Source organism: Delphinapterus leucas, chromosome 15, assembly GCF_059928025.1.
Source record: "Delphinapterus leucas isolate spDelLeu-1000000601 "Yukka" chromosome 15, BTC_Dleu_Yukka2, whole genome shotgun sequence".
Taxonomy (NCBI): domain Eukaryota; kingdom Metazoa; phylum Chordata; class Mammalia; order Artiodactyla; family Monodontidae; genus Delphinapterus; species Delphinapterus leucas.
This window is the reverse complement of record NC_143143.1, coordinates 74063438-74076299: the sequence shown is the minus strand read 5'-3', so window position 1 is coordinate 74076299 and position 12862 is coordinate 74063438. Positions and strand designations below refer to the sequence as shown.

The 12862-nt window shown below is 50.5% G+C and overlaps 1 protein-coding gene across 3 annotated transcripts; it reads right to left on the bottom strand.

Annotated features, from left to right (window-relative positions):
- Window positions 1-2073: 2073 nt before the first annotated feature.
- Window positions 2074-12453, bottom strand: CD40 (CD40 molecule). Of its 3 annotated transcripts, none has more exons than XM_022564977.2 (9): window positions 12330-12453; window positions 9198-9276; window positions 8750-8875; window positions 8330-8476; window positions 7880-7973; window positions 5191-5252; window positions 3282-3380; window positions 3144-3172; window positions 2074-2647 (listed from the first exon to the last, which is right to left on the bottom strand). In XM_022564977.2, the coding sequence occupies exons 1-9, from the start codon at window positions 12378-12380 to the stop codon at window positions 2480-2482; spliced, it is 855 nt and encodes a 284-aa protein (XP_022420685.1). In that variant the 5' UTR covers window positions 12381-12453; the 3' UTR covers window positions 2074-2479. The 3 variants fall into 3 exon arrangements, with proteins under 3 accessions (XP_022420685.1, XP_022420686.1, XP_089753116.1); XM_022564978.2 differs by having other exon boundaries at window positions 3294-3380; XM_089896990.1 differs by lacking the exon at window positions 12330-12453 and adding an exon at window positions 9511-10039 and having other exon boundaries at window positions 3294-3380.
- Window positions 12454-12862: the final 409 nt, after the last annotated feature.

Genomic DNA, 12862 nt, shown 5'->3' with positions numbered 1-12862 from the left:
CTGCCCTACACCTGCACCGAGCATTTTTTTAAAACCAAGGAGGGACTTCCCTCATGGCACAGTGGTTAGGACTCCGTGCTCCCAATGCAGGGGGCCGGGTTCGATCCCTGGTCCGGGAACTGGATCCCACGTGCATGCCGCAACTGGGAGTTCACACGCCACGACTAAGGAGCCAGCAAGCCGCAACTAAGGAGCCTGCCTGCCGCAAGTAAGACCCAACGCAACCAAATAAATAACATAAAACCAAGGAAAGCCCCGAGGTAAGCAATCCCAAGTGCTCGCAATCGGAAAGCAACTGCTTATCAAGAAATATGAATGCCAAGGGTGGTCGTTCTCAAAGTGCGACCCCTGCACCAGCATCATCACCTGGGAAACTTGTAGAAATGCACAGTCTTGGACTCCATCCCAGACCTACTGAATCAGAAACCCTGGAGGTGGGGCCCAGCAATCTGTCTTTTTTTTTTTTTTTTTTTTCAATCTGTCTTTTAACAAGTCTTACAGGTGGTTCTGATACATGCTTAAGCTTGAGAACGAAGGGCCTAGGAGAGAACGAAGGAAGCACCCATAGCGTCTGTCCGTTGTATTGTCTCCATTCGCCAGATGAGCAAACTGAGACGCTAAAAGGTGAAAGTGACCTACCCAAAGCCACACAGATAATAGGTGGCAGAGATGGGTCTTTTGTCTCTTTCCACCATACTGTCATGTACAGTACGTAACACTAGCATTTTAGACTCTAGGTAGGGGATAAAGGTGAGGTCCCAGAGCTCCCCTCCCCCCACTCCACACCACCACCACTTTGCACTGCTTTCTAAAGCAGACGTCTCCCCCTGGTGCATCCAAATGGTTCTCTTCTGGGAAGCCTGCCAAGCCAGGTGCCCCTCCCTTGGCTCTCAGCTGCCCTCACCACCTCCACTGGGGCAAGCCCTCTCCACGCTCACCCTCCAGGCGGCAGGACATGTTGGGAAATCCAAAGCAGCTTCTCACGAAGGCGGGGCTGGGGTGAGATCCCTGGGGTAAACCAGGCTGGCCTCACCCTCACCAGGAACCTCTGTGCTGGGGCTTTGCAATCCTCTTCCTTACCCTTCTTGCCCTACAACCTTCCCCTCTCCCCTCCCCTGCCCTCCCCTCTGTTCCCTCTCCATCTGCTGCTCCTCCTGGCTAGGCTCCCCCTCAGTTGGCACAGCAGGAAAAGAGAACAGGACGGTTTATTTTTATCCTAAGATACTGCTTAGGGGGAAGGGGACACCATCTGACCGAGAAGCAGCAGCTCCTGTAGCAGTTGGGAGGTCAAAAGGAGGTAGAAGGCCCAGGAGCTCCCTGGGAAGGGGCTACAGATGCAGGCTCCAGAGAGCAGGTGGGGCTGGGAGAAGCAGCATAGGACTAGGAGTGGGGAGCTCTGAGGGGCACCACTCTGAACGGCTGTGTGACCATAGATAAATTACTTCACCTCTCTGGGCCTCCATTTCCACCTCTGTTAAAGAGGGAGGGAGGAAAGGAGGGATGCTGGCCCTGCCTGCCCCAAAGGCTACTGTTGTGAATGTGAATCAAATGGGGAAAGCCCTTTGCAAACATGATGCCAAACGTGAGTGCATGTGGAAACCACCTTAGAAGGGCAGCAGCCTGGGGGACGTCCTTATTTATCCTCAGAAAGTGCCCTCATTCTGTGAGCCTGACAGCATGTGAAGCAGCTCATGTCACCCAGCGTGCCCGCCCCCTTTTTTCTTTTTACATGTTTGATGACTTTTTAATTACATAAGCAGTCTGTGAATTCACTCTCCTTTTGGGGGAAAAAAATGAAGCATTATGGGAGAGTCAAATCTTTCTTTAACCAACCCTCCCCCGGACCCTTCTTTCCCAACCAAGACATTACAATTCTTTGAGCTGTGCATGTTCTATGTGTCCTTCCAGAGCCCCCCTGCCATACCGACATATATAACATATACTATGTTTATACACATATCTGTAGAAGATATATTGTTTTGGGTTACTTGCTTTAAAAAAAAATGTTTCCATGCCCACCATTCTACAACCTGCTTTTGTTTCTTCCCCCATGACAGTGTTTTCAAGAACCTGTTGCATAAATATATTACAGTTTTATTTAGCCAGTCCCCTGTTGATGGACAGTTAAGCAGTTTCCAGTTGCTCACTGTCACAAACAGTGCTGCGATGTGTATCTATGCATATGCCTCCTGGGCTCACAGAAGCCACCGCGTTACACCTGTTGGCACCAAACCGCTGGGTTGGAAGGTTTGGTGGATACCCTTGTACGGCCTCCCCAAAGTTTTGTTACCATCTTTGAAATCAAGTTGGGAGATTGAATGGGCTCTACGGCTGGGGTGAAAGGTTCCCCGAGATGAACTGTTTCTGGACTGCAGGGGTGCAGGCAGAGGGGGGCTGTCGCCCTCACCAGCAGCAGCCCCAGGCTCTCCAGCCACGTGCCCACAGGCCGGTGCCACCACGCTCCTGGGCACACACAGCCTCACTCTCGCTCCTGCACGGAGATGCGGCTTTCTTTGCCATCCTCCTGGGTGACCGGCTGACACCAGTGTAAGGTCTCCTGCACTGGAGGGGTGGAGTGGGGGCCAAGAAAATCCTCTGGATCAATCGTCTCCACAGGATCCTGCCTTTCAGCCTTAGGGTGCAGGGCCTGGGGAGACAAGGCTTGGGGTTACCCCTAGCATCTCAGCCCTTCCTTGGAAGCGATTCCACTCTTCACCCCTTCCCCTTTCCCAAACGGAGGGTCAGTGCTCATTCCACGGGTGCGTCCTGCCCCCTGCTGGCCACACCGAGGGTGTCAAGAAGCTTCCGCAGTAGGAGCCAGTGGGGTTAAGGAAATGTCCCTCCATCACCCACCCATGGATCCCACACCAAGGCCCCAAAGATGCGGTTCCCCCACATATCCAATGCCAGGAAAGAAGAGCAAATGTCAGACTTTGCCAGCGGTGCTAGGGCAGCTCTGTGGGAAGGTGAGCTCAGGAGATGAAAAAGGCTGGTGCTGAGGGAGAGAAGGGGAAGAGCCCTGGAGCACAGGGGAGGGGGCGAGGGAACAGACCTTGAATCAATTTTTCTGCCATATAGGCAACAATGAATCAGTCTTTCTTTCCAGTCTGACAAAACTCAGCCGGTTCCCCAGGGTGACCTACCTTAGTCTCCTGCTTCTTGGCCATCTTTCCTAGAGAGAGAGAAAAACATATAGGATGGGGAGTCACTGAGGCCAGATCAGGAAACAGGTGACCCGTCAATTGTACCTTCTGCTGCCTCTTCCCCCATCACCTCCCCACCTGGGGACTCACTGATACAGGCAGATACCAACAGGACAGTGAACAGGATCACCATCGTGATGGGGATCACCACCAGGGCTCGCATCCGATTCTGGAAACCTGGAGAGATCAAGACTTCAGCGATGGCTCCCCACCGCCCTTCCCAAAGCTGCTGCACCTTGCTGGACTTCAATGTCTAAACTCATCCATATCAGAAGTTTCAAACAGGTGGCTCCTGGTAAAATGTGGCCAGCAGATGTCTTTAGTGTGACTGGCACATTTTTTTTTCTTTTTTTTAATATTTGCCGACATTTTTAAATGGGAGATTGTATATTTAAAATCTGGATATCTGATTTCTCTTGCAAATTGGGAAGATCCAGCCCTAGTGGGCCAGCAGCACACATGGCACCCATTGGCCAGAACTGAGTGGTGATAGTTGTCTCTACCGGCTCACTACACTCCCACCCCTCCCTACTCTTTGCCCAATACCAAGGCCCAGCATCATTTATGTCTGTAACATTGCCTTTGTTATAGAAGAATGGAGGAGAAGGGAAAGTATTTCTTGTGCCTAAGTCTCTATTCTAAATGGGAAAATGAAAAAAAGACCAAGAGACAGGGTAAGGACTAGGGTAAGGCAAGTGAAGCACTGCCTCAGGACAAAATTTAAGGGGACACCAAAAAAACTCAATAATTGGGACTTCCCTGGTAGTCCAGCGGTTAAGACTCTGCACTCCCAATGCAGGGGGCCTGGGTTCCATCCCTGGTCAGGGAACTAAGATCCCACATGCCACAACTAAGAGCCTGCACGCCAACCTACATGCTGCAACTGAAAGACCCCCGCATGCCATAACTAAAGGTCCCGGATGCCGCAACTAAAGATCCTGTATGCCGTAACACAGGATCCAGTGCAGCCAAATAAATAAATAAATATTTTCTTAAAAAACTCAGTAATCAAGATAAGTCATATTTTAATGTCATGTTTTAAAAAATCATATCAGCAAAGTCTGGCCCACAGGCCAGCTGCCTGTTTTTTTAAATAAAGTTTTATTGGAACCAGGGATGGGATTAGGGTGAGGCAAGTGAGACAAGGTTGTACAAATACAGGGTTGGATCCTGTCTTTATTTAAAATGTTGCTATTCTGTTCGTTATGGATTTTTTGCATGAATTTTGATTTTTTTAATATTGCATCAAATGGTTATCTTGATTACGGCATTTTTCTGGCACGCCCTTAAATACTGTGCCCAAGGCAAGTGCCTCTCTCACCTCACTCTAGTCCCAGCCCTGCCAAGAGGAAAGTGAATTTTAAAGAAAAGAAAAGAGTGTATTTTTCTTACCCCTGATCTTTTCACTCATTAACATGATCCTGCCTAATCCCTGTAATTATGTGAGTCTGTGACCTGTGCTGTATGCCAACCTCCTCATCCTAAAATCAAAACTGAGGCCCTGAGGGAGTTCCCTGGTGGCCTAGAGGTTAGGATTCTGGGCTTTCACTGCTGTGGCCTGGGTTTGATCCCTGGTCAGGGAATTAAGATCCTGCAAGCCGCATGGTGCAGCCAAAAAAAAAAAAACTACAGCCCTGAGAGGAAACAGAGTCACACCATGCTGGTCCTCAACGTGCAGGGTAGCAGAATAGCACTGAGGGAGCACCTCCAAAGTGCCAGAACCCATGCCAGGTACTTACACCACCCTATTAAGGGAGGTGGTAGTATCCCATTTCACAGATGAAGAAACTGAGGCTCGGCGGGGGGGGAGTAACTTGCCCAGGCTCCACAGATAAGTGGCAGAGCTGGTTGCCACAATTCCAGACTGCTCCTCCTCTTGCTTTACCTCCCCTCCCTCTTTCCCCACTGGTGCTTCCAGGTGCCCCAGTCTTCCCCTCAGCTCCCCACCTTCCTAGCCTGCTGCCGGGGCCCGTTCTCCAAGACTCACCACAGACAACATCTGTCTTGTTAGTCCCTGAATGTTGTTCCACCAGGCCTTTGCTCTCGCAGCTGTGTACAGACACGTGTACACACACACACACACACACACACACACACACACAAAGAAAGAGGCATTAAGTTTCCCCAACCATGTGATTTCCAACCCCAGAGGGAGACAGCCAACAACCAACAAGTCCAGGTTCACTGAGCACATATTATGTGCACCCTCCTGGGCTGGTTATTATGAGGATGACACAGACTCTGTTCTTACGGAACTCGTGAGTGCAGAGGAAAGATGATGGTATATCTTGAAGGAGTAAGGAGAGTCTCTGATGAGGGCCAAGCTTTGTGATACAGGCTCACGCGAACAGGGGATTGTTCAGAGAAGAGGAGACAGAATCCACAACGGCTGGAACGGAGGGATGATGGGCGCTTCTCAAGCTCGGCACTACTGACATTTGGGGGCCACATAATCCTTCTTCTGTGGTGGGACCTGTCCTGTACATTGTAGGATGTTTAGCAGCTTCCCTGGCCTCTACACACTAGACGCCAGTAGCCTTCTCCTCCCCAGCTGTGACAACCAAAATGTCTCCAGATATTGTCAAATGTCCCCTGAGGGAGAAAACTGCTCAGTTGAGAATCTCTGGTTTGAGGGTCATCCAGAAAGATTTCCCTGGGGAAGTCAGAGCTGAGTGGGCCCTTGAGGGATGTAAAATTTAAAGCATCGGTATATTCTCTTTAAGCAGGACAACATGATATGGGGGATTAGGTGGGTGACGAGCCAGATGGTATAAGGAAACTCTGGAAAATTGGGTCTTTAGAACCAGATCACTGATAATCAGCCATGAAGGTTTCAGCTGGATTCAGCTAGTGGGTCATGTCATCATCCAACCAGATGACTTAAGTTGTGAGAGGACTTAGTTGGCCAGAGAGCTCCCAGGAGGAGAAATGACAGAAAAATGGCCAGCCAGGAGGCCATTGACAGACTCCAAACATGAGATGATGAAGACTGGGCCAAAGTGGTCCCAGGAGGAATGGAAAGGGATGGACAGAGAAGGACATTGCAAAGGAAAAAACACCTAAAGCTGGAAAAAGAGAAAGAAGCTTCAAAGAAAGCACATACACAAGAAGAGTGCTTAAGAGTTTTCGAAGCATGTTACATGTCTTTTCCTCAAACCTTGTAAAATGAAGGTCATTCCTATTTTCTGAATGAGGGCACCGAGGCTCAGATGAGGGTCACACTTCCACCCCTTCTAAGCTGAGTGAGTTTGGAACCCAGTGCTCTGGTTCTTTGACATAGAGGAGCCTCCCTTTCTCATCGAACATTTATCAGTAAAGATTTATTGAGCACCTACTATGCATCAGGCACTGTTCTAGGCATAAGGGATGCATCTGTGGAATAAAAAAAGTCAAGTCTCTATAGTTAAGGAGTTTACCATCTATTGGAGAAAGGCAGACAGTAAACAAATAACAAAGTATATATGGGATGCTACTATTTGTGTGAAAAATATGTCTGCATGTGTGTGCATGTATTTGTTTGTGCATAGACTCTCTAGAAGGACACACATGGTCCAGTGGCTGCTGGATGGTTGAGGGTGAAAGGGAAGCGTATCACTAGAGGCCCTTTTGTGCCTTCTGTCCTCACGCCTGTCTTACTCGTTTTTTCAAATGAAATGTAAAAGGTTAATCAGGCGTGTGTTTAAGGTATTCCAGGCAGAAGAGGTTGATGCAAGAGAACGAACAGTGTGTTGACAGGACTGCAAGCAGCACGATGTGGGAAGAGGTCAGGAAGTGGAGCTAGAAGGTCAAAGGCCATGCACAGGAGTCAGGGTTTTATCCTAAAGGCACAGAGAGCCATGAAGCATTTTAAACAGGGAGTGCCGTGATCCAAAATGAATGGTGGAAAGTTTCCTTCGCCAAAGGGATGGAGAACTAGCTGAAGGGGAGAGAGTAGAGGCAGGGAAGCTGGTGAGGAGGCTAAAGCATCCTCTAGACCACAGTGATGAAGCCCAAGCTAACGTGGTGACGGTGGGGATAAATGAAAAGGAGGAGGAGTCCCAAAACATCTGGAAGGTCAGATGGACAGGACCTGGTGACTGATTTGGGGATGGGGGTAAGGGGAACTTTGGAACGGGTGCCCAGAGGCATGCTTGTGCCTTTCACAGCGTGTATGGGGAGCAGGCAGGTGCCTGTGGGTTGTCTGCACAGAGGTATACCCTCGGCAGTTAGATATGACAGTCTGGGACCCAGGAGACAAATTTCAACAGGAGACGTTGATTGGGAAACGTCCAAGGGCAATGGTAGCCGAAGCCAAGTGTGTGGATGAGATAGATGGTCCAGGGGAGGCGGGCAAGGTGATGGGAGAGTAGAGCCTAGAATAAAGGCCTAGAAAACCAGTTAAGGAGGAGCAGAGGAGGGGTACAAGGAATGGAAGAGAGGCGTCACGGTGCCCCCAAGAAGGGAGGGCTTCACCAAAGATCAGAGATCAGCGGTATCTATTACCACCAAGAGAGAGAAGGCAAGAAATGCTGAAAAGTGTCTGTCTAGTTGGCCACGAGGTCACTCTAGAAGTTCTACAGGTGTACGAGTGTGTGTGGACATGGGGAGCAGGGGCTGAAGGGCAGGTAGCCGGAGAGAATGGAAGCAGGTCCCATGCCCCTCTCGGGGCAGGAAACACAAGGGATGAATCCTTATACCTTGTCCAAGGGTGACACTTTTCAAAAGCAGATGACACACTGGAGAAGAAGCCGACCGAGCAGGGTTCACAGATGGTATCAGAAACCCCTGTAGCTGAGAGGGTAGAGGAGGAGTTAATCATCACGGCGGACCACCTGTCTGGCTCTCAAGGGAACTGGCAGGCAGGCAGGCCTGGAAGAGCATCCTGCCTTAAGCCCTTCTCCCCCCAGCATATACCTTGTCCTGCTGCAGGCAGGCCCCAGGAAGATTTCTCCCACTGCCCTCTCAAGGCAGATCCCCATGGCAGGAGGCAGGAGGCAAAGTTTCTATTTCCCACCTGCTCTGGTGGAGATATCAGCGTAGGTTGGTCCCTCCCCACCAGGGCTGAGTGCCCACTGCCCAGCCCCGCTCCTTTGGCCTTCACCTCCTCTCTCCTGCCTCTAGAGCTGATTCCCAGACAGACCACTTACCCATCTGCTCGACCCCGAAGCCAGGGAGACACAAGCTGTGCGGGGTGCAACTTTCGCAGGTGTGACTGGTACAGTGATGGCCTTCGTCACATATGCAAACGGTGTCTGTTATTGAGGTGCCCTCCGTCTGGATCTGGAGCCCTAGGTCTGGGCAGGGATGGGCAAGAAGGATGGGAACCCCTTACTGGCCATGCTTGGGGGGCCCCGATCCTCATACTTCCTGTTCTTTTTCTCTTAGACCCTCTTCCAAGTAGGGATGGCAATCAAATTAAGTAACAACCAAGACAACCCAGACTCTAACCAATCAGAACAGACCCTCGCTATAAAAAACAAACAAACACACAGAACGGCTGTGCTGTCAGCAATGAGCTGGAATATCAGCCCAGCTCCCAAGTGCCCCTTCCCCAGCAGCCCACGCACTGGGGTTGCAGTATCTGTGCTGGTGACAGTATTTCTCTCTGTTGCGGGTGGCTAGGAATTCGCCTTTACTGCAGGGAAGGCATTCTGTTTCGGTGACCTCTGTGCAGTCGTTCACCAGTTTCTGTCCTGGAAAACATCAGGAAATGAGGTAGCTCCGGCTAACTCAGTGAGTCAGACACTGAACTGCAAGCTGATGAGGCTGGGCTTTAGGGACGGAGACTCAAAGATGACAGTCTCAGACTCTTCCAACTTTCATAGTCTGGTAAGGAACATAGAAGAGATAGGAACCCTAAGTTCTGGGTAGGCAGAGAGGGACCCCAGAACATCCTGGGGCAGGGATGGAAAATGCCAGGGGTCAAGACACGAGTTTATAATTGACACAGGGCGTCTGTATCTGCCAGCAAACCAAGAGGGGTCCCACTATGGGGCTAAAGGGTTAGCATCTCACCTGGTGGGCACAAATTACAGCACCGGCTGTTTGTTAGGTATTGGTTTTCTCTGCATGAAGTGGGTGGTTCTGGGTGGACCTAAAAACACAATTGGGCAATTTGAAGGGATCTTGAAATCTCCGATATAGCCTTGGCAGACAGGTGCAAATCAGCCAGGACAGAGGTTAGAACTGAAGTGGAAGTCCAAAGCAGAGAAACAGCGCCTGCATATTACTTGTGTTTGTTTTTAACTAAACTGCCAACTAGTATGATGACAAAGGCACCCAGAGAATCAATCTGGTATTTTACAAAGTAATTGCGCTGGAAACTCACAATAGTCACTGAACTAAACAGATCTTCCTTTCGGCTTGACTCCTGAGTCTTTCCTCTACCCAAAAACCCAAGAGCACATGAGGACTCCAGCATCTCCCCTGGAGTCCTGAAGCTGGCTGACTCCAGCTGGTCCTAGTCTGGACTGGGGCTATATTTAGCACCTGGCCTCTTCCTTCTATTCTTTTGCTCCCCACCCTCTTCCCCTCTCCAAGCCTCACCATCTGATCATCCAACCCCTCTCTCATGAAATGCAAGGATGGAGAAGCCGGAAGAATAAAATCCAACTCTTTTACTTTACACATGGTGAGACTGAGGACCAGAAAGGGTGGGTCACTTGCCCAAGGTCACACAGTGATAGAATCCAAATGAGAGCTCAGGTTTCAATACTCCCTCTCTCCAACAACTTGAGTCTCATCTGCACTATTTTCACTACATCCAGGTACCACCCAAGCTATTCATTACTTCTTGTTCATTTAAATACATTTATTTTCAATGTAAACCTCACATCATTGCCATGAGAGAAAAACCAGTATCACTTCTCATAAATAAAAGGCAACCCTAAAAATAAACTCAACAGAAACAAAACGATGTTATTAAACCCCAGCTGATCGCTTTGCTTGCTGACAGCCCTCTACCTCAGGCCTGCTCTTGATTTTTGTTTAAAAAGGAGGATTAGCAGGCATTTGAGAGGTATTAACTATATTCTAGCTCCAGCGACTTCCTTCTTGAAAAAATGAAAAGGATTTTAAACAGAACTGTAAAGTGAACCTATGTTGTTAATTCTATGTCCTTGTGCTGCCTAAATCATCCCACACTTTGGGAACAGCCTGCGAAAAGGACACAGCTTTAAGGGTCAAATAGCTTAAGGCTCCAATCTTGACTTTGTAACACGTAACTAGCTATTTTGCCTCTCTTAGCCTCAGTTTCTACATCTCTAAAATGGGAGTGATAATACCTGCCCCACAGATTAGGTTGTGAAGATGAGAAAGAATAGATGTACCTGGCCTGGCATAGTATCTGGAACATAGTAGGTGCTCAGTGAATGGCAGCTTTAATTATCATACATATATGAGTATCTGCTTGGATGCCTAGCAAACTGGCTAACTGGCTGGCTTCCAGGATCCTGCCTAATTGGTGGCTCTCATTCAGCCTGGGTGGGCAAATTACTTACAAAAGTGTATCTGACCCCAAATGGGGAAGGAAATAGCAAAGGCTACTGCTCCCACCATCACATCGCAACACACTATCCCATGAATGTTCTCCCCGCAAGCCTATGGACTTTCCCACCACACTCCCGGAGCAATGAAAGTCCTTTACGCCATATTCAAACACACAAGAAATACAGCTCCTCCTCTGTAAATCTGTCAATCCCCAGTTCCCACTTCACAGCTTCGATCCTTCTGACACAAAGGAGCTTAGGACCAAGGCTTGGAGACTCCCACCATCTGAGAGGCAGGCTCAGGAATCAGGCAGATGGAGATTCATATGCAGGTTCCACCTAGCTATGAGGATTGGGGCAAGACATTTTCTCTCTCTCAGCCTCAGTTTGCTCACCTGTATAATGCGGCGGTTGAAAGAAATCAAACCTAGAGTGCGTGTAAAGCTTCCTGACCCACAGGAAGCTCTCAACAAATAGCCCCAGTTATTGTTGTCACAGCCTAGTCTCCACCTGGAGCTAAAATTGGGAGATTGTTCTTGAGAAACCACGACCACCCTTCACCCTACCTCCCCTGGCTTTTCCTCCACTCCTCCTCCAAGAGCCCTCTTCCTGCCTCCTTTCTCCCTAAGAGCCATTACTTAGAGTGAAAATGAAAGCTCTGGGACCAAAGCAGCTTTCCCATGAAATCTCTTCCCTTGCTGCCAACCCCCTACTTCAGGGGTCACTCCTGCCCTGCCTTCATGCCAGAAACTACAGCCCTTGAAAGTTAGGGGGAGACCAGGGGGGTTGGGATGAGAGTGTCCGGTACTTGGGGGATTCCCAGCCTCCAGAATGAGGAACTACAAAAATACACTTAAACTAAAAGCGAGTCAAGTGTGGAACTCTGAAAATCCCGGAGATGTGCTTGGTTGGGCATATCTGAGCCCCTCTCGTGCCTAGAGAAACCCCTGCTGGTCTCCTAGCCCTTTCATGGTCCCATGAACTGTTCAGCTCCCCGGAGAGTCCTCTATGTCGTCTTAAATTCAGGAGGCAGAGACACAGCCTTGGGTATTCCTCCTAACTTGGATCACCCAGGATTTGCGGCCGGTGGTGGGAGTGTTCAAAGCTCCTTGCCTTCTCAAAGAAGCACCTGGGCCTCTACACTCATCCCTTGTTCCCACAAGATGCCCTGGAAGAAGGCAGCCCCAGCTGGCAAGGAGATGAACCACTCACAGAGGCTGGCGTCTGTCCACAATGGGAAAAAGAAAGGAAACTAGCCAGACCCGCCCCTTCACTTGGCTGGCCTCCCTTCCCGCTTCTGAAACCCCTCACCATCTCTTTGTGGCCAGCCTCTGAGGCAGACCCAGACTCCAGTCTTTTGACCAGATCAAGCCTTCAGGTTCCCAAAATCCCAACCCCATCTGCGCTGGCTAAGCACTTTTCCTGTAGCGACCCCACTATGCGCCCTCTGTGGGCTACCTGGGACCCCAACCTGCGAGGAGAGAGAGGCAGCCCACCTCATTCAGCCCGGACCCAGGGTACCCTACCCAGCTTCCACCCACGCTCCTGTCCCCCCAAAATCAGCTTGGAAGGTCCCCTCCCCGAAGTATTGTTTCTTTTCCCATTCCCTACTCTCTAATCTCAAATTCCCGTCTCCGGTCGGAACAGAAACTCAACTTACGGCGGTCAGAAAGCTGCCCCAGAGGAGACACTGCAGAGGCAGACGAACCATGGCGAGGTGAGAACCAGGCGGCGGGAGGAGAAAGCGCCAGGACCTGGCCTCTTCCACTTCCACTGTCCCAGCCCATGGACCCTCCCAGGAAAGGGGCGGGTCTTAGGGGACAAATCGCGACCAGCCTCGCTGACGGGGGCGGAGCTCCGGGCGAGTCACCTCTCCGGGATTTCCCCCAGGACAGTCCCGGGTAGTCTAATTCCCCAAGGAGTTTAGGGACGCGCCTTGGGCGGGGAGGGGTGGGGGAATCGGGAGGCGCGGTTCCAAGGAGAGCCCTTCTTGAGACTCCTCCCCGCCCCGGGACTACAAAGGCCGAACTGAATTGGCCTAGGAGGCAGCCCGCCTCCTGGGGGTGGGGAGGACGCGAAGGGAGTGAAGAGAGATCCCTATGGGTGTTGGGAAGACTCCCCCCCGCCGCCCCGCGTTCTTCCCCGCCGCCTCCGGCAATCCCGGCAGAACCGAAAGCGTCCCACACCGCGATG

What these genes read in the sequence shown, in the direction of transcription:
- CD40 (XM_089896990.1), bottom strand. Translation starts at nt 9,603, where the DNA reads ATGCTGGAGTCCTCATGTGCTCTTGGGTTTTTGGGTAGAGGAAAGACT. An exon ending in AAGTGTCACCCTTGGACAAG is followed by an intron (nt 5,253 to 7,879) that starts GTATAAGGATTC and finishes GTCTGTACACAG; the next exon opens with CTGCGAGAGCAAAGGCCTGG. An exon ending in CCAAGAAGCAGGAGACTAAG is followed by an intron (nt 2,648 to 3,143) that starts GTAGGTCACCCT and finishes TTGTCTCCCCAG; the next exon opens with GCCCTGCACCCTAAGGCTGA.